This window comes from Ahaetulla prasina, chromosome 12 (assembly GCF_028640845.1).
Source record: "Ahaetulla prasina isolate Xishuangbanna chromosome 12, ASM2864084v1, whole genome shotgun sequence".
NCBI lineage: Eukaryota > Metazoa > Chordata > Lepidosauria > Squamata > Colubridae > Ahaetulla > Ahaetulla prasina.
Genome location: NC_080550.1, coordinates 26,666,153 through 26,684,835, shown reverse-complemented (window position 1 = coordinate 26,684,835; position 18,683 = coordinate 26,666,153). Strand labels below are relative to the sequence as shown.

Below are 18,683 nucleotides of genomic sequence, written 5' to 3'. Positions count from 1 at the left end.
CCAGCCCTGACTCTGGGGAACCTCCTTAACAGGGCAGGAACAACCTGTTCTCAAAACAAACACTTCAAGCAGAAATGCTATTGGGAGCCTACAAGGGTCTGATTTGAAATTGGTGCCTTTTTCTACATTACTGACCCCCATATTGTGCCCTGCGAACCCACACTTTCTTTCGAGTCTGGCCTACCTTCTAGAAACTTAAGTGGAAGCAAATAATGGGCAAGAGGAGGCATGGCAGTTATTTGGGACAGAGGAGAAAATCAAAGTGTAAGGGGGGGGGAGGGCGCTCTGCACTGGGTGTGCCATGGTTCCCTCCTATGCAAAACTAACTGACCTGGGAACAAAGCATGAAGAAGCATGTCCAGAAGCATGAAGTTTAAAATACAGCAAACTACTGGGAATTCAAAGCATGGCCCTTCTGGAGAACTGTACCCAAGTCTGTTAATTTTGTGCATCCCTCCATAGACAGAAACATATACCTTGGTTCCATAAATTGAATTGTGAATTATTCTTTAAAGATAACAGTTAATTGTGAATTTAAGTTAACTGTGAATTATTCTTTAAAGCTTGGAGTATTATGTAAACTAGGTCAGTTGGAGTGTTCTCAATAGAATAAAGATAAATTAGAGTGATATATGAACCAACCAAAGGTTTTAGCCCCACATGTATTCAATTCTGATTCTGCAGTGTTTTGAATCTCAACCAACATTCACATGCCTTTAATGCTGAAGCAAAGACATTGGTGTCTTTCTTAAGGCTGACTGCAAACTTTCCGATTTCTTTTCTCTTTATTTTTTGGAGAAAATTTTAAAAAGTGATTTGTCATCATTACACAGCTCTCCATCTGAGAAAACTTAAATTTAGGTACCATGAATGTCTTTGTAAATGGCTCATTTAAACCACTCAAAAAACTTCAGCTACTAGGCAGTTCAAAATTTCTAATAATTAAAATCATGAATACTCACCTTGAGCAATTCATACATATAAAACCGAATATCAAAATCCGTTAGAATTTGGTACAGTTGCTGAAAGAAACACAAGAAAAGATAAATCAGGTTTGTGGCTCCATGACCTTTTATGTCTTAGGTCCTCCGACTGGGTGGCTGCAGATGCTCTTCTGCATTCAGCAAAAAGTCTATATGGATTGCAAGAGCCCTAAGAGGAGACTGACAAAGCCTCAAATGACCCTGGAAAGCTAAGGTACGGGGCAGGATCCTAACGCTCATTTTCTCTACCTACCATTTGCAATCTGAAGAAGCTCCCATGGAGATAGGCGGGGTGTTTAGAGTGAAGAACTCATGCTGGAAAGATTGCCAAGCGGTTGGGTAAAAATAAGCTGGCACTCTAACATGGCACTGGGGAGGGAATTCTCTGCAGGCAAAGCTGACCATTGATGAACAGCAACATTAACCGATTACAGCTGAGAAGTTGATTAATACGAGGCAGTCAGAACCCTGCAATATACCTAGAACTCTGTTTTAAATTTCTACTTAAGGCACCACAACCTGCTCACCAATGTTTATAGAGACCCTGTAAGGGAAATATTTCTATCTGCAGGGGAGAATAGAAGCAATACCTTAATCTAATCTCCACTGTAGTGTTGCCCCTGTCCTGCCTCCAACCCTCACCTAAATTACTGACAAAGAAGTTAAACGGCACCACTTGCAAAAAGGATAACTAAATTTTCCTCCATTCTTAAAATGATTTATTTATTCTCTACTTATGTAATTCATGTAGCAGCCCCCTCACAAATTAGTCAGGATGGTACACAATTAAAACTTACAACCCATAAATTGCTCTCTCATCCAAATTCTGCCAGATTTATGAATACAGTATCTACCCTGATCACCTCCACCTTTACACTCGACCATAGAAAATCTAAAATCTGGAAATGCATGGCTTCTGGGGCTACATTCCAAATGCCAGCTGGGGAAGTGGCACAAATGCTAGCAATTTTATTGCACAGCCAAATGTGTCATACTTGAGCTCTGGGAAGACCCTGGCTATCATCCAAGTATTTAGAATTTCACTTCATTGCCTCTTTTGGATGATTTCCCAGATAAGAGATCATTCTCCTAGGGAGAAAATGGGTTTAGGCATCAATCAGTATAATCAATTAGGTCAGATACAAACCCTCCAGCAACTTCTTCATATATTTATTCTTCAACAGCTGACCTACTGGCTAGCTTCCCTTATTTAAAACTAAACTGGATTGTTTTAATGCACTGGACTTCTTGCTTTCTTACCAGTTAAAATTACTAACAATTTCAGCTTGTTCTGCCAGAATGCATCACATTTATATATACCTGAATTGAATAACATTCATCAGAAATTAATTTCTTTTGCTAATTAATTAGCTACACTGGCAGGCAACTTCTTTTGTATGACCAGGGCTACTGAACTGAACCCGATACCAAAGCAGGATTCATTTCCCCAATACTTGCTACCCACAGCCTTAAGAGGCAGGCTGTGAATGTGGAGAAGCCCCTCTTGCCCTGAGATCTGGGCGTTGGCTATTTGACCAAGTAGCATTAATGGCAGTAGAAGGAACCCATCATGACCACCGGCCAGCCCATTTCTCTCACTAACACAAATGATCCCTGGAAACTCAAGGGAAGCGGAATACCCTTCATACTACTCTGGCTTACTGGATTTTAATTTCAATAATCCTGTGCAGTATCTGTTCTATTCCAGTTTTCTAATTTATTAGACTCCATGCCCTCTATCTGAAGGCACATTCGCTGGTATTTGCCATTAGATTTTATATCCACTGATTATGTCACTGATACTTGGGCTCCTTCTCTCTATAATATTCCTACAGTGTTATGTAGTTTCTAATGCAGGGGTGTCAAACTCAAGGCCTGGGGGCTGGATCTGGCCGTTCTAATGCAACCAATGTTCTTTTTAAAAAATTATACAGTACAGTGTTTCCTAATTTTCTTCACTCCAGATCTGCTGCTCTTTTTCCGAATTTCCTTTAGGTGTGCAATTTTATTCATAATTCTCTGTCCTTATAAGTGTCCTTTCCACTTATAACTGTATGACTGTAACTTTTTGTTGCTATCATTAAGGGTTAAATTGCAACCTATGACCATCATTTGTGTTGTAAATGTTGTACCTTGATGAAGGTATCTTTTCTTTTATGTACACTGAGAGCATCTGCACCAAGACAAATTCCTTGTGTGTCCAATCACACTTGGCCAATAAATTCTATTCTATTCTATTCTATTCTATTCTATTCTATTCTATTCTATTCTATTCTATTCTATTCTATTCTATTCTATTCAAATGTGTCCCAGATTCTAAACTATTCTACAACCTGGTCTTAATTTTTAAAAAAAACTGAATTAAATCCATCAGAACTACTGTACATTTCAAAATTTAGCCTAGTTCCCAAATGAAGAGTGTATAAGCGAAGTATTACTGCACAGAGATGACTGTGGAATGACCCCCTGCAGGGCCACTGTTGCTATCCTGAGATGGATTCTCCAAGCCAGGCAACAGACTGGCTCTGAGTAGCTTTCTTTGAATTGTGCCACAACAGCCAGTTTCCTGTTGGCAGGTCAGCTTCTTGCAAATTGCCTTAAAAGCTCCAGAGTTTGTTCTGCCAGATGAGCAACTCCACATTCCATCTCCCAAGCTTTTCTGACTCACCTTGAAGTCTGTATTATTGATGTATTCAAACACCAGAGCTGGAGTCTTTGACTGAAAGAGAGAAAGGTTCAATTTAATTACACTCTCTTCTAGTCTATTTTCCTAATTATTTCAAGTTTTTTTTTCCTATTGGCTCAAATTAAACAGCTGAATTGGTTTCTCTCTTTTTTTTTATTGAAAAAGTTTTTTTAAAAAAACAAAAACATTTCCCCCCCTTTTTCCCCCCTCCCTCCCAGAAACCCCCCCCCCCCGGCTTCCGGGGTCAATCACAAGGTATTGTTATACATAAACCAAACATAGAGTAAAATTTTCCCTTCTAATCCAATTAACCTCATCCAAATCTTTTCATCTCCCAACCCCCTCCCCATTACATAAAATAACTTTCTAATTATTCAAAGGCAATCTGATATTTCTTAATCTGATATCTGTTTTGTAGATAATCAATCCATTTTTTCCATTCAATTAAATATCTTTCCTGCGTATTGTCTTTTAAAAAAGCTGAGATTTTAGCCATCTCAGCCAAATTAATAACTTTCAATATCCATTCTTCTATTGTAGGTATCTCTTCTTTCTTCCAGTATTGTCCAATCAACAGTCTTGCTGCTGTTATTAAATTCAGAATCAATTTAGTCTCAATCCCTGTACAATCCGTTATAATTCCCAAAAGGAAAAATTGCGGCAGGAACTTTATCTTCTTCTTCAGTACATTTTGAATAATCCACCAAATTCTTATCCAAAAGGCCTTAATTTTCTTGCAAGTCCACCAAATATGAAAATATGTAGCATCATCACAACCACACCTCCAACATTTCGCTTGGATATCAGGATACATACATGATAATTTTTTGGGATCTAAGTGCCATCTATAAAACATCTTATAAAAATTTTCCCTTAAATTCTGTGCTTGTGTAAACTTAACATTTCTAACCCAGATTTTCTCCCATGTTTCCAACATTATTGGTTCCTGTTCCTTCTTTTCTGAGCTGAATTCAAGCCATTAACATTCCATGACAAAATTCTATTTGCCATTACTGGCCTCCTGAAGCTTTGAAGCAAACAACGGAAGATCCTCCTCCAGTATCTTCCGGCTGAATTGGTTTCTCATTAAAGATATAGCAAGCAGCATTGAATTATCTCACACTTGCGGGTTTCCTCCTGTTTCCTGACCTACCTTGAGGACTGAAGGGGAGTTTTGTCTGAAAGAATATTAAACCTTTCAGAAACTAATTAGAAATCCAAATCCAAATGTTCTCTATGCAGTGAGATGGAGGATGCACCATCAAGCCAGCCAGATCAACTGATTCTTAGCTGATCACAGTCAGACCTTCTCCAGGATAATCTGACCCCAGCCTGGCCATTCAGCTTTCCCAACAGATATGTGCGTGTGTGTGTACAGACACAAATAAAACATATACAAATCAGAATGTAAATTAAAAGTTTCTAATTCCATTTCGTAGGTGAAGCAAAAAATCCCAATATCTTTCATTTATCCTGATACTTACCACTGGATCTTTGACTGTATCAATCAGTTTAATAATGTTGGTTCCACCACGCAGATTCTCCAGAATCTTGACTTCACGTTTTATTTTCTTTTTCTTCACTGGCTTAAATACAAAAGAGTGATTATACATGAGATTTGTTTCAGCATTGCTTTGCAGCCAGTAACTCAGCTGGGCTGATGCAACGTTGGCAACATCAGGAGGAAATTCTTACCACACATTAGTGGCAAATATGTTACTCTTGAACTGAGAAATGCAGAAGAATGACAGCTGTGCATCATTCAGACCAGAAATGGCTAATCGTGTCTTGGATCCAGCACAGACTCTCTGAAGCTCTCGGCTGGGCCTTAAAGGAGGCACATATTTTCCTGGGCTCAGAGATATCTATGAAGACCAAGCCAAATGTTATTTCATTTAAGGAGGTGTTATGGAGGTATTGGAACAGATACTGTTGTAGTTGCTGTCACTCACAGTCACTCTTGTGAAATGAGCAGCCATAGAAGCCATAAAGATAAATAAAGCTAAACTGAGAAATCTGAACATGGAGACAAAGAGAATGGCAAATCAGTTTAATACAGTGGCAAAGAAAACTGCACACAGGTAGTATGACCTATTATGACACAACATACGATTGGTTGCTTAGCAATTGTTCACAGCTACAATGAACCAACCACCAGCCACTTACTGCCTGTTTCTGAAGTTATGATGCCGCCCACCCCACGGTCATGTGACTGCATTTTGGGAGCTCAGCAACTGGATTGCCTTCATGGCTGTTTGCAGTGTCCCATAGTCACACAATTCATGTTTTTGCCAAAACTGGCCCACAGCAAACAATGGGTTCGTTTAGGAACAACTTAAGTAAAAATGATATTAAAAACAGGTGCAGTTGTGGAATGACCTGCTTTATGACCAACACGACTTATGACCATAAATGGGCAGACTTAAAGTAGAGGACTACCTGTAGTTCTGTCCACCTAAAATTGAACTTGACTTGAGTGCATTTTTACCTGTCCAAGGATATCCTGAGAAGAGGGATGAAAGCTCAACAAGGCAGGGGGACATACCTCCTGCTTCCATCAGAAAACCCTGGTTGTCTTGCAATTTGGGAGATACGACCACATTTCAAGGATAAAGTTAACATGTTACAACAATAAATTGGCCTTTCATTTTTACTTCAGAGTATTGTACAAACCCAAGTTGTGGTAGCTTAGAATTGTGAAAAATGTTAGAATGTTATCTATGAACAAGTCTCTTTAGGCCATTTAGCAAACCATTGTTAAAAATTATTTTTTAGCATCGCATGAGCTAACAATACAGCCTTTCCATATTTGATAAGTTAGGGGTCACTGAGTCAGGCTCCATTCAGACTCTTGCATCCCACCCACCCACTTTTCTCACTCTGCTCTCCTCCTCCTAATTTCCCTCAGCTCTGCCAAGAATAGTTTTACTCATTCATCATCCCTCAGAGCACTTGTCCCAAATATGCCAAGTTTTTGCTTCCTGGCCATTGCCTCAGAGGTAAGACTTTCTTTAATGCAAAAAACTGATTAATTCTCCTTGCACTTTGTAGTTAATAACTCTCTTAAAAGCCATCAGCAGCAGCATTTTTCCTGCTCTTTCAGATTTTTTTACAGCTGTAACTGTGAAAAATACTCCGTTCACTATTCTGACCTTAGTTGTCATGGAAATTAGTAGAGCTGTGCAGAGCTTTAGATTCAAAGACCCAAAAAAGAGAATATGGGGTTGGATTATACAGTTTAAAGTCTGTTTGTTTACCCAGAATCTCTTTAGCTATTAATGGGACTCAGGTCACAGGATGAGATAGTTAGAAGGGATTCCCAACCCTTCTGGTATTCCACCATTTTCCCTTGCAGGTTTAATTTATGTTACGTTAATCATCCCTGTTGCTCTTCTTTGAACTGCTTCCAGTTATCTGAATCCTTTTTAAAAATTTGATGCTGAGAATTAGGTTCCATACTCAATGCAAAACATTCCCTGTTTTGGAAATTATACATTTGTTGATGCAATCAATGCAAAACTGCATTTCTCTATTTTGTGGCTTATACTCGGGTTGCAATTAACTTCTACTCCAAGATCTTTTTCAGAAATACTATTGCCAAAGGAGGCATCTAAGGAAGAGGAGGAGTCACAGCACAATCAGACTTGTGAGATTCTCTTATTATAGACATTCTTAATAAAAGCAGTTTTAACCTTCCTGTGGAGTTGATCTCTAGTCTAGTCAAGTTCCGAATTTCATTTTGATGCTCTAAGATGATCGGTATCTCATCCAAGATGGTGTCATCTACAGATCTGATAAATATTCTTTTAAATTTTCCAAGTCATTAATAAACATTGGAAAATCCCACGAGGTATCTCTCATTTGATAGAGAAACACATGATTTTCAAGTACCTTCTAAACAGTCATGCCACTCAGCTTACCTTTAACTAGCTTCCTAATCAGAAGATTTGGGATACTTTGTCAAATGCCTTACTGAAATCACACCACCAATTTACCAGATCAAAAGTGAAAGTAAGTCAGCCTTGCAAGATTTGCTCTGGATGTATCCATTACTATCTTGTTTGTAAATTCTTTAAGACTAAATCTTCTAAATGGCCTGCTCTACACAAATAATGTTATCAGGATTACTTGTATGTAGTTCCCCTAGTTTTTCCCCTTTCTGAAGAAATGCCGCTGTTGTTCCTTAGGATTTTTCAAAAGAAAATACAAAAATGTTTGGCCAGACTACCAGCTAGGTCCTTCAGTCATAGGATGTACCATATTTTTCAGACTAAAAGACACACCGGTGTATAAGACGCACCAAGATTTTGAAGAGGTAAGTAAGGAAAAAAAAAAGGTTTTTGCCCTCCCCCAGTCCCCAGGAGCACTCTGCATGCCTCCCAAACCCTCTGCATTCCCCGTTTTTTGCAAAAATGGGGTGCGTAGAGGGTTTGGGAGGCCTATAGAGTGCTCCTGGGGGCTGAGGGAGGGCAAAAACACTCCTGTTTTTGCAAAAAACGGGCCCATTTTTCGCAAAAATGGGATGAGCGGGGCAGGGTTTTGGGAGGCCAAAAATAGCTGTTTTCGGTGTAGAAGACGCACCAACATTTCCAACCTCTTTTGGGGGGGGGGGAAGTAAATCTGATACTCCAAAAAATATGGTAATTTATCTAGCTCTGGAGATTTAAACTCTCTCAAAATAAATAGGCACACTTTGGTCAAATTACCCATTTTAAAATTTAGTTCTACTAAAGAGAACATTGAACCAAAATAGGAGCAGGGATTTCCCCTCTTTATCACTAATCAACATTTTGTGGCTTTTAAGCAGCAGCCTGGATGCTGTTTGTGTAGTCCTCTTTATTCAGAAGATAGCTGAAAAAGCCCTTTTCATCCTTTCCAACCCAATAGAAGGTTGGAAAATTATATAGAAACACACCATTCTCTGTAGACCATCAGCTGGATCGCTCACAGAAAACGGAACATGATAACATCTGACATGGCACAGAAACAGGCAAAAGAAGTCCACACTTGCAAACGGACCAAATCTGGCCAGGCGTTGTGAGGAAAAAATAATCCAGAAAAATTCCATCAGTGCATCCCAGCAAGAGGAGTAATTGTTGGAATGCTGCTGACTGCTCCATTCTAAGATCCCGTTTCAGAAACGATGCTGTCTGTCATTGTTCCCAAGTTTACACAGGTGGGTATTGTGCCTTTGGTGCCTCTTATGTACACCAATCAATCCTGAGCTCCTTACCATTAGTTTCTCTAGCCATGGACTCCTAGTTTATTGCCACATTTATTAAAATCCGGTTTCTTACTCTCCAAGCTACCACTCAACTGTACTACGTTTTCAATTCCCTTAAATTAAGAACTCCAGCACAACATGGTCATTTTCCCCCGGTGCCCCTAGATGAAATCGTCCCATAGCCAGACCAGACCAGTCCATACCATAAGAATGCCCAAGAGAGTAACGTCCATCCTCACAGGATCCTCCATCACACCTGCCTGACAAGTGTGTTGCTGATGGGATGTTTATGTCCTTTATCACTGATAAAGCAGTTTATTCATCCTCCTTAAGACTGGGTTAGTTTTCAGGTTGTTCCAGGGCAAGGTATATAATTAACTCTATGAACAGATAAGCTGAGAAATGGCAACCCTTTTTCTACAGTACCATAGACAATTGCAGACCTCAGAGCCAAATTGGACATTTCTCTCTCTCTGGGATAAAATAAGTGATGTTGGTTCCCCATCTGGTTCAGCCACTGTCTTTCCAACTTGAAATACGAGTTCCCTTGTTAATATACAAACTTAACACTGCCTCTAAACCTGACAGATCCCCATATTCATATATGCAGATTATTCCCACGATTCCTATAAAAGTGTAGGCATGGCCTCTTTACACACATATATATATATCCTGCCTTTTATTATAATAATAATAATAATAATAATAATAATAATAATAATAATAATAATAATAATAATAATAATAATAATAATAATATTTTAATTTGTATACCGCCCTTCTCCCAAAGGACTCAGGGCAGTGCACAGCCAGAATAAAATACAAAAAGAACAGTACATATAATATTAAGAACAACCCCTTAAAAACTGATTCAATTGGCCAATAATTTAAAATACAATAACACCCTATAAAATTTACAAAAGTTTAAAAACCCATAAAAACAAATTAAAAATTTTAAAATCAAGCCAGTCCAGCTAGACGGAATAAATAGGTTTTAAGTTCGCGGCGAAATCATTTATCATTTTTATAAACCACACAAGCATCAAATGAACCTAATACTCTCTCCTCTATCTATTGTCCCCAAAACAACAACCCTGTGAGATGGATTGGGCTGAGAGTGACTGACTGACCCAAAATCACCCAGCTGGCTTTCATGCCTAAAGTGGGACTAGAGCTCACCATCTCCTGGTTTCTAGCCTGGTCCCCATCACCACCACTAACCTAAATTGGCTCTTTTTCCAATTTTGCCCTTTTTTTAAAAAAAAAAAAGACAAGTTCTGAAAACTCAAAATTTATAGCACCTGATTGATCTAGCGCTTTCCCAAAACGTTCAAAGCAGTGGGTCTAAACTCAACAATTTCTTATATTTATATTCTGCTTTACTTTATCCTTCTAACTGTCACCTTACACGGGAGGCCCAAAGTGATCCCCAAGGTCAAGTAGCAATCAACTAAACATTAACCTGCTCTCCAAAGTTTACCTGCTGGCCATAAGCCTACACAAATCGGTTGCTTCCTATCCAAGAGGAATCCGCTATTAGTACTGATCCTAGCGGCATGGGAGTGAGCACACAGAATTTCAAGAGTTCATCTTGACAGAATTCTTGGATGCATCTAGCAAGCTATGAATTACCAGACTAATTTGATGTAGGAGAATCATTTCACGTAAGATTAGAACAGCCACCCGTCAAGACAATGAGGTCCAGAGAATGGAAGCATAAGGCTGGAAGAGACCTTGGAAGTCTGCCTCTTTAGCCCTCTGCTCAAGGTAGGACTCCCTTACTGCAAACGGTTGTCCAATATTTTCTTCAAATTCTCCAGCGATGGAGCACCTACAACTCTGGGAGGCAAGCTGTTCCACTGATTAGTTGTTCTCACTGGCAAAACACTTCTCTTTCCTTCTAGCTTGGATCTCTCTTTAAAGAGCTTCCACCTGTTGCTTCTTATCCTGGCCTCAGGTGTTTTGAAGAAAATGTTGATCCCCTCTTCTCTGTGACAGCCCCTCAAGTACCGAAAGACAGCTATTACATTAGCTCTAGTTCTTCTCTTCTTCCTTCTCTGTTATGCTAGTCATACCTAGGATCCTTAACCACACATAACACAGTTTAGCTTCCACATCCCTTAACATCTTTGTCCTTCACTGCATTCTTTCTAGGGCCTCAGAATCTTTTTTCTATCGTGGCAACCAAAATCGGATGCAATATTCCATGTGAGGTCTTGCCAAAGCGGTACTAGCACGTCATGTGATCCTGATGCGATCCCTCTGTTGATGCAGCCTAGGACTGCATTGACTTTTTTTGGCAGCTTTTTGGGATTATACTTAAGTGGTTGTTCACTAGGATAGGGGTCCCCAATCCCCTGTCCACAGCCCATTGGGAACTGGGCTATGCGTGATGCTCCATTCACACATACGTGGGATAGATTGTGAGCACAAAATCATCCCCTCCCCCTCCACCATTATGCAGAGCTGGAAAGGTTGGGGACCACAACAGTAGGACATTTAGACCTGTCTCACAGTGATTAGTATTGAGCCAGGAACCACCTATTCTACACCTGTGCATTTGATTGTTCTTGCCTAAGTGCAGGACCTGGCTTTTCTCACTCCTGAACTGCATCTTGTTGGGAATCTTGATGAGAGCAAAAATGGCCACTGTAGTTTTAACACAGGCTTGGTTCCATATAGTATTCCAACTTTTCAATTATTTACCCTTTGTCAAATGGCACAAATAGCCCCCATTGCACTGATCAAATAAATATGATTACAGTATTTTCTACGCAAAGAGAAACCGGGCCATCCTGCAGCTCACAACTGATGTCCAATGCCATGTGGCTCTCAGGGGAATGCACAGGGCCAATGATCAGAGACAGGAGTCACAGGAAAAGGATTTTAGCCACAGGATAAAAGATGTGTGACCAGACTGCAACTCCAAAACGGAAGAGACACGACAGGAGGCCACAACAGGAAGCACGTGCAAGTTAGCAGGGATGTGCATTGTTGAAGAGACTCCATGTGATGAGGGTGGAGGGACAGAGAGGAAGAGAAAGAGAAGCTCTACTGCTTTTCCTTCTGTAGCATACAGGTGTGTAAAAGAGAAAAAAATGTATTATTGAATGAATGATAGGAAAAGACTCGAGCCATTACAGTGGTTGTAGTGATATGATCACCTCGGCTATGAATATTATTTCATTTTATGACGATTGTACTATTTTTTATCATTTTTAATTGTTCTATTCTGGTCATATATGAGATGAGCAGCTACATAAATTGGAATAATAAATAAACAATTTTTTGAGCCCAACTGTTGCCCATCTCAGTTTTGTCGGATATGGAGACAAAACTCATCTGCTGCTCCCTACTAGCCATAGTCTAACATTTCTCATAATGGATTCAACAGGTATGGTAGCTACCTAAGACTGGAAGACTCCAACCACCAAAGCCCACCTGCTTGTCTGAAGCTGAAAAAAGAGACCGCAAAACTTCTACTTTTGAATCTCTGCAAGCTTTGCCTTCCATCTCTTATTAATTCAGCACAAACTATCATTCATATGAACAATTACCAGCATGGAGGCATGAGGGATTCTACCAAGAAAAAGGAACCGTTTTTCATGACATCAGGGATTGAAGCCTGTGGAGAGACAGGGGCTGCATAGGATGAACCCAAAGGCCGAACACGAAGCAATTCAGACCAAGCTGCTCTTTTGGTGGCCTGGCTGAAATAGCTCGAGTCTGAGCAGTTAAAAACAAATCACAGAAAAGGTCCTCCAGAAACAACCAAGCAACTCCTCCCAATTGAACAATGTTGTTATTTTGAGCAATCAAAAGAGCACAAAAGAGAACTCAGGTTCCTCACTTCCCTGCATCAGGTGCAGCACAAAAGCAGAAAATACCGTTGAAAAAGTCAAGATCTAGATGGTGACTGCAGGGATTGTGAATCCCTAGTAAATCATGTGTGGGGGAACCCCACTTTCATGTCTCTTTTGAGAACACTTTTGGTCTGTAACAAACCTTGTACAGGTAAGTCCTTGTTTAATGGTCTTTCAAAGTTATGACAGCCTCCGAAAGAGGACTTTACTGCTTGTAAAATACATCCTATCATCGTAAAAAGTTGCACTCCCCCATGGTCACATGATCACATTTCAGCTGCTTGGCAACTGGCTTGCATTTAAGAGCAGTTGTATTTACAATCGCAACTGCGATAGTGTTACAATTTACCAGTTCTAATGAGTCCTGGGCTCATTTGATTGTGAATTATGACATTTTTTCCTATACTGTGATAGAAAACACCCCCTGGATATGCTGGATTCACTAAGCAGCCACACTGCCAGGCCCAAGCCCTAAGACGACACTGTGAAACCCCTTCAAGCCCAATCCTTTGTTTGCTTACACCAGGGGTCTCCAACCTTAAACACTCAAAGAGCCATTCGGACTCGTTTCCCACAGAAAAGAAAACACCGGGAGCCAAAAAAAAACCAGGGTGGGCGTGGCCAACTCAATGTCACTCCCACCCAGTCACATGACACCCCCCAGCCATGCCTACCCAGGTTTTTTGGATCCTGGTGTTTTGTTTTCTGTGGGAAACAGATATCTCTGTCTCTCTCTCCTTCTCTCTCTCTTTCTCCCTCCCTCTCTCCTGCTCTCTCTCTCTCCCCCTCCCTCTCTCCCGCTCTCTCTCTCTCTCTCTCTCTCTCCCTCCCTCTCTCTCGTGTGTGTTCCCTCTTGAACCATTTCGAAAAACAGGCAAGGGTTGGGGTTTATGTTGTTGTTGCTGATGTTCTTTCTTCTTCTTTGAGTGCTTTTTACCATATGATTTAAATCAAGAGTCATTTCAGGTTCCCAGATAAATGAAGCGCTTTCGTCTTCTGTGGCTCCCTGTCAGCTGAACCCCCTACTGGCTGGCCCCGCCCCTCGCGCAGGGGAGGGGAGGTCCCAGTCACTCCTTGCCTGGCCTGACACGCGACTTGCTCTCCGCTCCGAGACACTGGCCCAGCCAGACTGCAACCGAGGCCCTTGCTGTTGCCACCTCCATGGCCCGCCCGCTGCTCTTGCAGGACCTTGCGCAGCACTTACATTTAACATATAATAACATAACATAACATATTTAGCATGCTTCATAATGGGGGTGACAGTGTCTCCTCCTCCTCCTGGAGCTCATTACAATTCAGAGCATCGGCTGCAGCCAGGCCAGGCCAGTGTCTCGGGGCAGAGAGCAAATTGCGTGTCTCCCCAAGTGACCGAGGTGTGTGCAGCAACAACAAGGGCTGCGAGATGAGGCGAGTACAAGTGTGCTTCGCTCCCACTCTGGAATATGGAGCCGTCACCCTTACCTTCTCAGGCCAGGCGAGGAGTGACTGGGAGGGGAGGGTGAGGCCAGCCAGTGGTGGGTTCAGCTGATAGGGAGCTACAGCAGGGGGATGAAAGAGCCACAGGTTGCCGACGCCCAGTTTACACCAATGGACAGAATCTTGCCAGACTAACCCATAACCTTCTCACCTAGCAGACACATCCTGAAAGATTCTCCAGTGTGGCTAATCCTATCTTCTTCTTCTCCAACCCCCTCCCCCCATCCAATTTGGAATGGGGCAGTCTATTAATGAGGGCCTCTGCCTGGAATGTGCTGCCTCTTTCCTGGGAAAGCGTGATTCTCTTGTCTGGTCCACTTCTTTTAACAGAGTTGGAAGGGACATTTTAGATCATCTAGTCCAAGAAAACGTTCCATCTCACAAATGATTCACCTAGCAACCACACAGATCACTGAACAACTGTGGTTATTTGCTTTACAACCATCATAAAGAGTCATAAAATTAAGTCAGGTCATGGGATGACCCACTTCACAACTGCCTTAACTTATGACCAAAATTCTGGGCTCAATTGAGGACTACCTGTACCAAAAAGACGCACACAAAAGCAGCTGCTTCTTTCTATTCCTTCTTTTTGCACACTACATGAACTAAAAATGTCACACTATTTTAATAAATGTTCTGGAACAATTTAGGAGCAGTTTCACAACATGGCTATTGGTGTGTGTATGTGTGTGTGTTCCACAATGACCTGTAATCATTGGCTTGGGTAGTTACAAAATGCTTTGCTGAAAGGATTGTGAAGATTTTACTCACTGCTGATGGGCTGAAATGTATTAGATATTAAAGCAAAATATATTAACGTATATTTTGCTTTAAAATTAAGCTGGACAGGGATTTTGAAGGAGATATTTATAGGCATATACTGAACTACAACATCCAACACAATAATCCAATTAAATAGCATTTTACTATTATTGAAACTACTATAACGTCAGACCCATTTTATTTACAGAGAAAAGATGTTTCACAGTTACATTAACCTTCTGGGGAAAAACCAGTTTTTCAAAATCCCCACGCCTGTTCTAATTTATAGTTCTGCAGAGTTAAATTTTCATTTTTGACAGAATTACTGACTGATGTAATATGGTCTCCAAGTATGATTATTCTTAACATGAACAGAGTGAAAGAGAATGGCTATTTTCTGTTAACCAACAAATCTGCAAAAACCTCAAAAAGGTAGTAAAATATTGTTCAATCTTCATCGTCACAGGGAAATTCTGGGTTAAGTTCTGATTATTTCCATGTTGAATGGCAATTAGCCATGCATTTCTCCTTTTAATATATCTGACGTTTGCTACTTTACATAGAATACTGCTCTGTAACTGTTTATAAAATTCAATGCACCAAGATAAATTCCTTGTGTGTCCACTTACACTTGGCCAATAAAAAAAATATATTCTATTAAACTAGTAATAACATTCCAAATTGGGAAATGTTGTTCTAGAAGCTTTTATGACAGAAGTGTTCCAAATGCGGTTTTACCTTTCTTTAAACAGAAGAAATACTTCTGTCATAAAAGTTTCTAGAGCCAAAGGTAGAAACCAGCACTTCAACATGCACTGAAAATGAGGGCTCATTTACTAAAGGTAGTCCTCGATTTACGACCACCATTGAACCTGGAATGTTGGCCATGACTGTAATCATTAATTGAAGCACCCACAATGTGAACGAAAACTGTTAAGTGAGCATAAGGGGTGCATCAGCAGGGGAGGCTCTGGAAGGCCCAGCACCTCTAGGTGGAAATTTGCCATGAGCTGGGAGGCATTGGATGGCTAGGCCCAATGGTATACCGACCCGCTTCCCACCCACAGATGCGGGTCCACTTACCTTTCTGTTGTCATGTTCCATTCTACAGGTGGGCCCCATTCTCACAATGGTTCGGAAGGCTCCTTCCCCAAATTACACAATTCGGAGAAAGGGGCCTTCTGAACCATTGTGAGAGAATGCTGCAAGCTGGCGGGGAGGTTTGCAAATCATGACATGATTGACATTAGTTGTAAATGCAAACAGGTTGCCCAGCATCTGAAATATGATCCTTTAATTTTTTGGGGTGGGGGGGGAAGGCAACATTTTATGATGCCAAGAAATGCTTTTACAGGCCAAAAAGCCACCTGTTCTATGGCTACCATGACTACAACCAGTCGTAAATCAAGGATAACCTGTATATCAATCTGTATATCAATCAGAATACTAGGAAAACAAGATATCAATATATCATTCTTAATTGCCATGCTAAGCATCCAGTAGGAACTCACCTTAAGAATTTTCACAACCACTCGCTCATTGTTGGTGATGTTTATAGCCTCAAAGACTTCACTATATTTCCCCCGGCCGAGTTTCCGAACTAGCTGATAATCGTCTTGATTACTGCAAACAGTGAAGGAGGAAAATGACTGAGAAGAGACTTGACAAAGAGATCCTCTGCTCCCTCAGAGTGAGGAACTAGAAAAAGACGTCCTCAGGTGAGCCACAGCCATGCCTCTTCTGTATGCTCTCACCTGACTGTTCCTGCTGGGAAGGAGGATTCTGCAACCACCCTACCCATCAGTATGATGGTTTTTACCTTTTTTTACTGTTGCCTGTAAAATGCCCAGGTGCATTTAATGGATAATCTATATGAGTCTTTTAAATAAGTAAAACAAATTCCACAAGCTGAAGAGAGGAGGAAGGCAGCCCACAACCTCTCAGGCTTCTTACCCTTCTGTTTGCTATCGATTGGTGGGGAGAAGCAAGGGAACTGATGTGTTTGGGGAAGAAGGGTTCAAACAGAGCCTCGGTGAAAAGGGCAAGAACAATCCCCAAGATTAATCTGGGAAGAAAGGGGAGGGGGGAAAGGACTGGCTAGCAATGAAATGGGACGGGGACAAATTCATTGGCAACCTCAGAGGGCCACAGGGAGCCTGGAGAGGAAAGCTGAAATTTCTCAGCAGCGTAGAAGCTTCTCATTCCTGCTATGGAAGCGATGTTTAAAACTGCACAGCACTCTAGAGCAAGGGACTCCAACCTTGGCAACTTTAAGCCTGGCGGACTTCAACTCCCAGAATTTCCCCAGCCAGCTTTGCTTTGCTGGCTGGGGGAATTCTGGGAGTTGAAGTCCTCCAGGCTTAAAGTTGCCAAGGTTGGAGTCCCTTGCTCTAGATCAGGGATGTCCAAACTTGGCCCCTTGAAGAGTGGTGGACTTCAACTTCCAGAATTCCCCAGCCAGCAACTTGCTCATGTTTATAGCTCATGCTGGCTGGGGAATTCTGGGAGTTGAAGTCCACCACTCTTCAAGGGGCCAAGTTTGGACACCCCTGCTCTAGATGGTCTGAATATTCTCTCCAAATGAGTCTTTTCCATCTGGGATTAGAATTATGGGATTTGAAGCTTCACAAACACCTGGGAAATGCCAATCTAGGACCCCCCCCCACCCCCATCACATCCCATCAGAGAGCTTCATACAAAAGGAGGGGTTGCGGGGTGGGGGAGGAACCTAAGGAACTACAAACCACTTTTGGACCCCTGGGATTTGCCCAGGGCGGTTCGGTCCATTCAGAAGCCTTTCAGAAGCCGGGTCGTGCCGTGCTCGTTAGAACCACTGAACCCAATGAGAAGACGGAAGGCCGTTTGTTACAGCAACGCAGCCTGAGGAGCCTTTGTCCCGCCCGTTTGGCAGAAACGTCTCGCCTTCCCACGCGGGCTCTCCAGGCCCTCCAGCCCACCCGTCGCAACCACCGTCCTGCGGACTCGCCTCACCACCCCGAAAAGCCAGGAGGCGGGCCGGGAGGCTCCCTCGTGCGGCTTCCCACCCGGCGCGCAGGACGACCGACCGTCGCCCCGCAGCCCCTTCCCTGGCGACGGCGGCGCTCCTGCGGCTCCCCCCCCCTCCACACCTTACGAGAGCCCGAGGCGGCGCCGGGACGCTGCTGCCGTCGCGCCTGAGGAGGGGCCCTCCGTCCCCGCCCGCCCCGCAGGCCTGCTTACCCCCAGGTGGGGACGTGCGCCTCGTAGTCCCAGTACTCGCGGCTCCGCAGGCCGTTCACCTCGGCGTACACGCGGGCCCTGCTCCCCGCGGCCGGGCCGGGCATGGCGGTGCCGGGCGGCTGCGGGGCGACGAGGAGGAGCAGGCGGCGGGGGCGGCGGGCGGGGGCGGCGACGGAGCGGCAGCACCACCGGCGGCCCAGCAGCTCCGCCAGCAGCAGCAGCAGCCCCGAGGCGCGAGCGGCGAGCGGGAGCTGCGGCGCCAGGCCGGGCCGAGCAGGGAGGCCGGGGCGGGCGGCGGCGGGGGAGGGGCGCTTCTGGCCTGGCCGCGGCGCTGGGCGCCGCACCGGACGCGGCAAAGGCGGCGGCAACCCTACGGCCCGGCCCGCCCCGCGCGAGAGGAAGCCCGCGGCGCCTGCCGGCTCGGCCCGGCGCTGCAGCGACCCCTCTGGCGCGGCGGACCCCGGGCG

The 18,683-nt window shown here is 43.0% G+C and overlaps 1 protein-coding gene across 1 annotated transcript in view; it reads right to left on the bottom strand.

The window, feature by feature from the left end:
• CSNK2A2 (casein kinase 2 alpha 2) overlaps positions 1 to 18,585 on the bottom strand; it is a 30,440-nt gene extending 11,855 nt beyond the window's left edge. Inside the window, exons 1-5 of the mRNA XM_058155682.1 lie at positions 18,217 to 18,585; positions 16,509 to 16,620; positions 5,154 to 5,255; positions 3,652 to 3,702; positions 963 to 1,022 (exon numbers count right to left, since the gene is read on the bottom strand). Coding sequence (XP_058011665.1) covers positions 963 to 1,022; positions 3,652 to 3,702; positions 5,154 to 5,255; positions 16,509 to 16,620; positions 18,217 to 18,320 — 429 coding nt within the window. The 5' untranslated portion in view covers positions 18,321 to 18,585. The remainder of the gene's footprint in view (positions 1 to 962; positions 1,023 to 3,651; positions 3,703 to 5,153; positions 5,256 to 16,508; positions 16,621 to 18,216) is intronic.
• Positions 18,586 to 18,683: the final 98 nt, after the last annotated feature.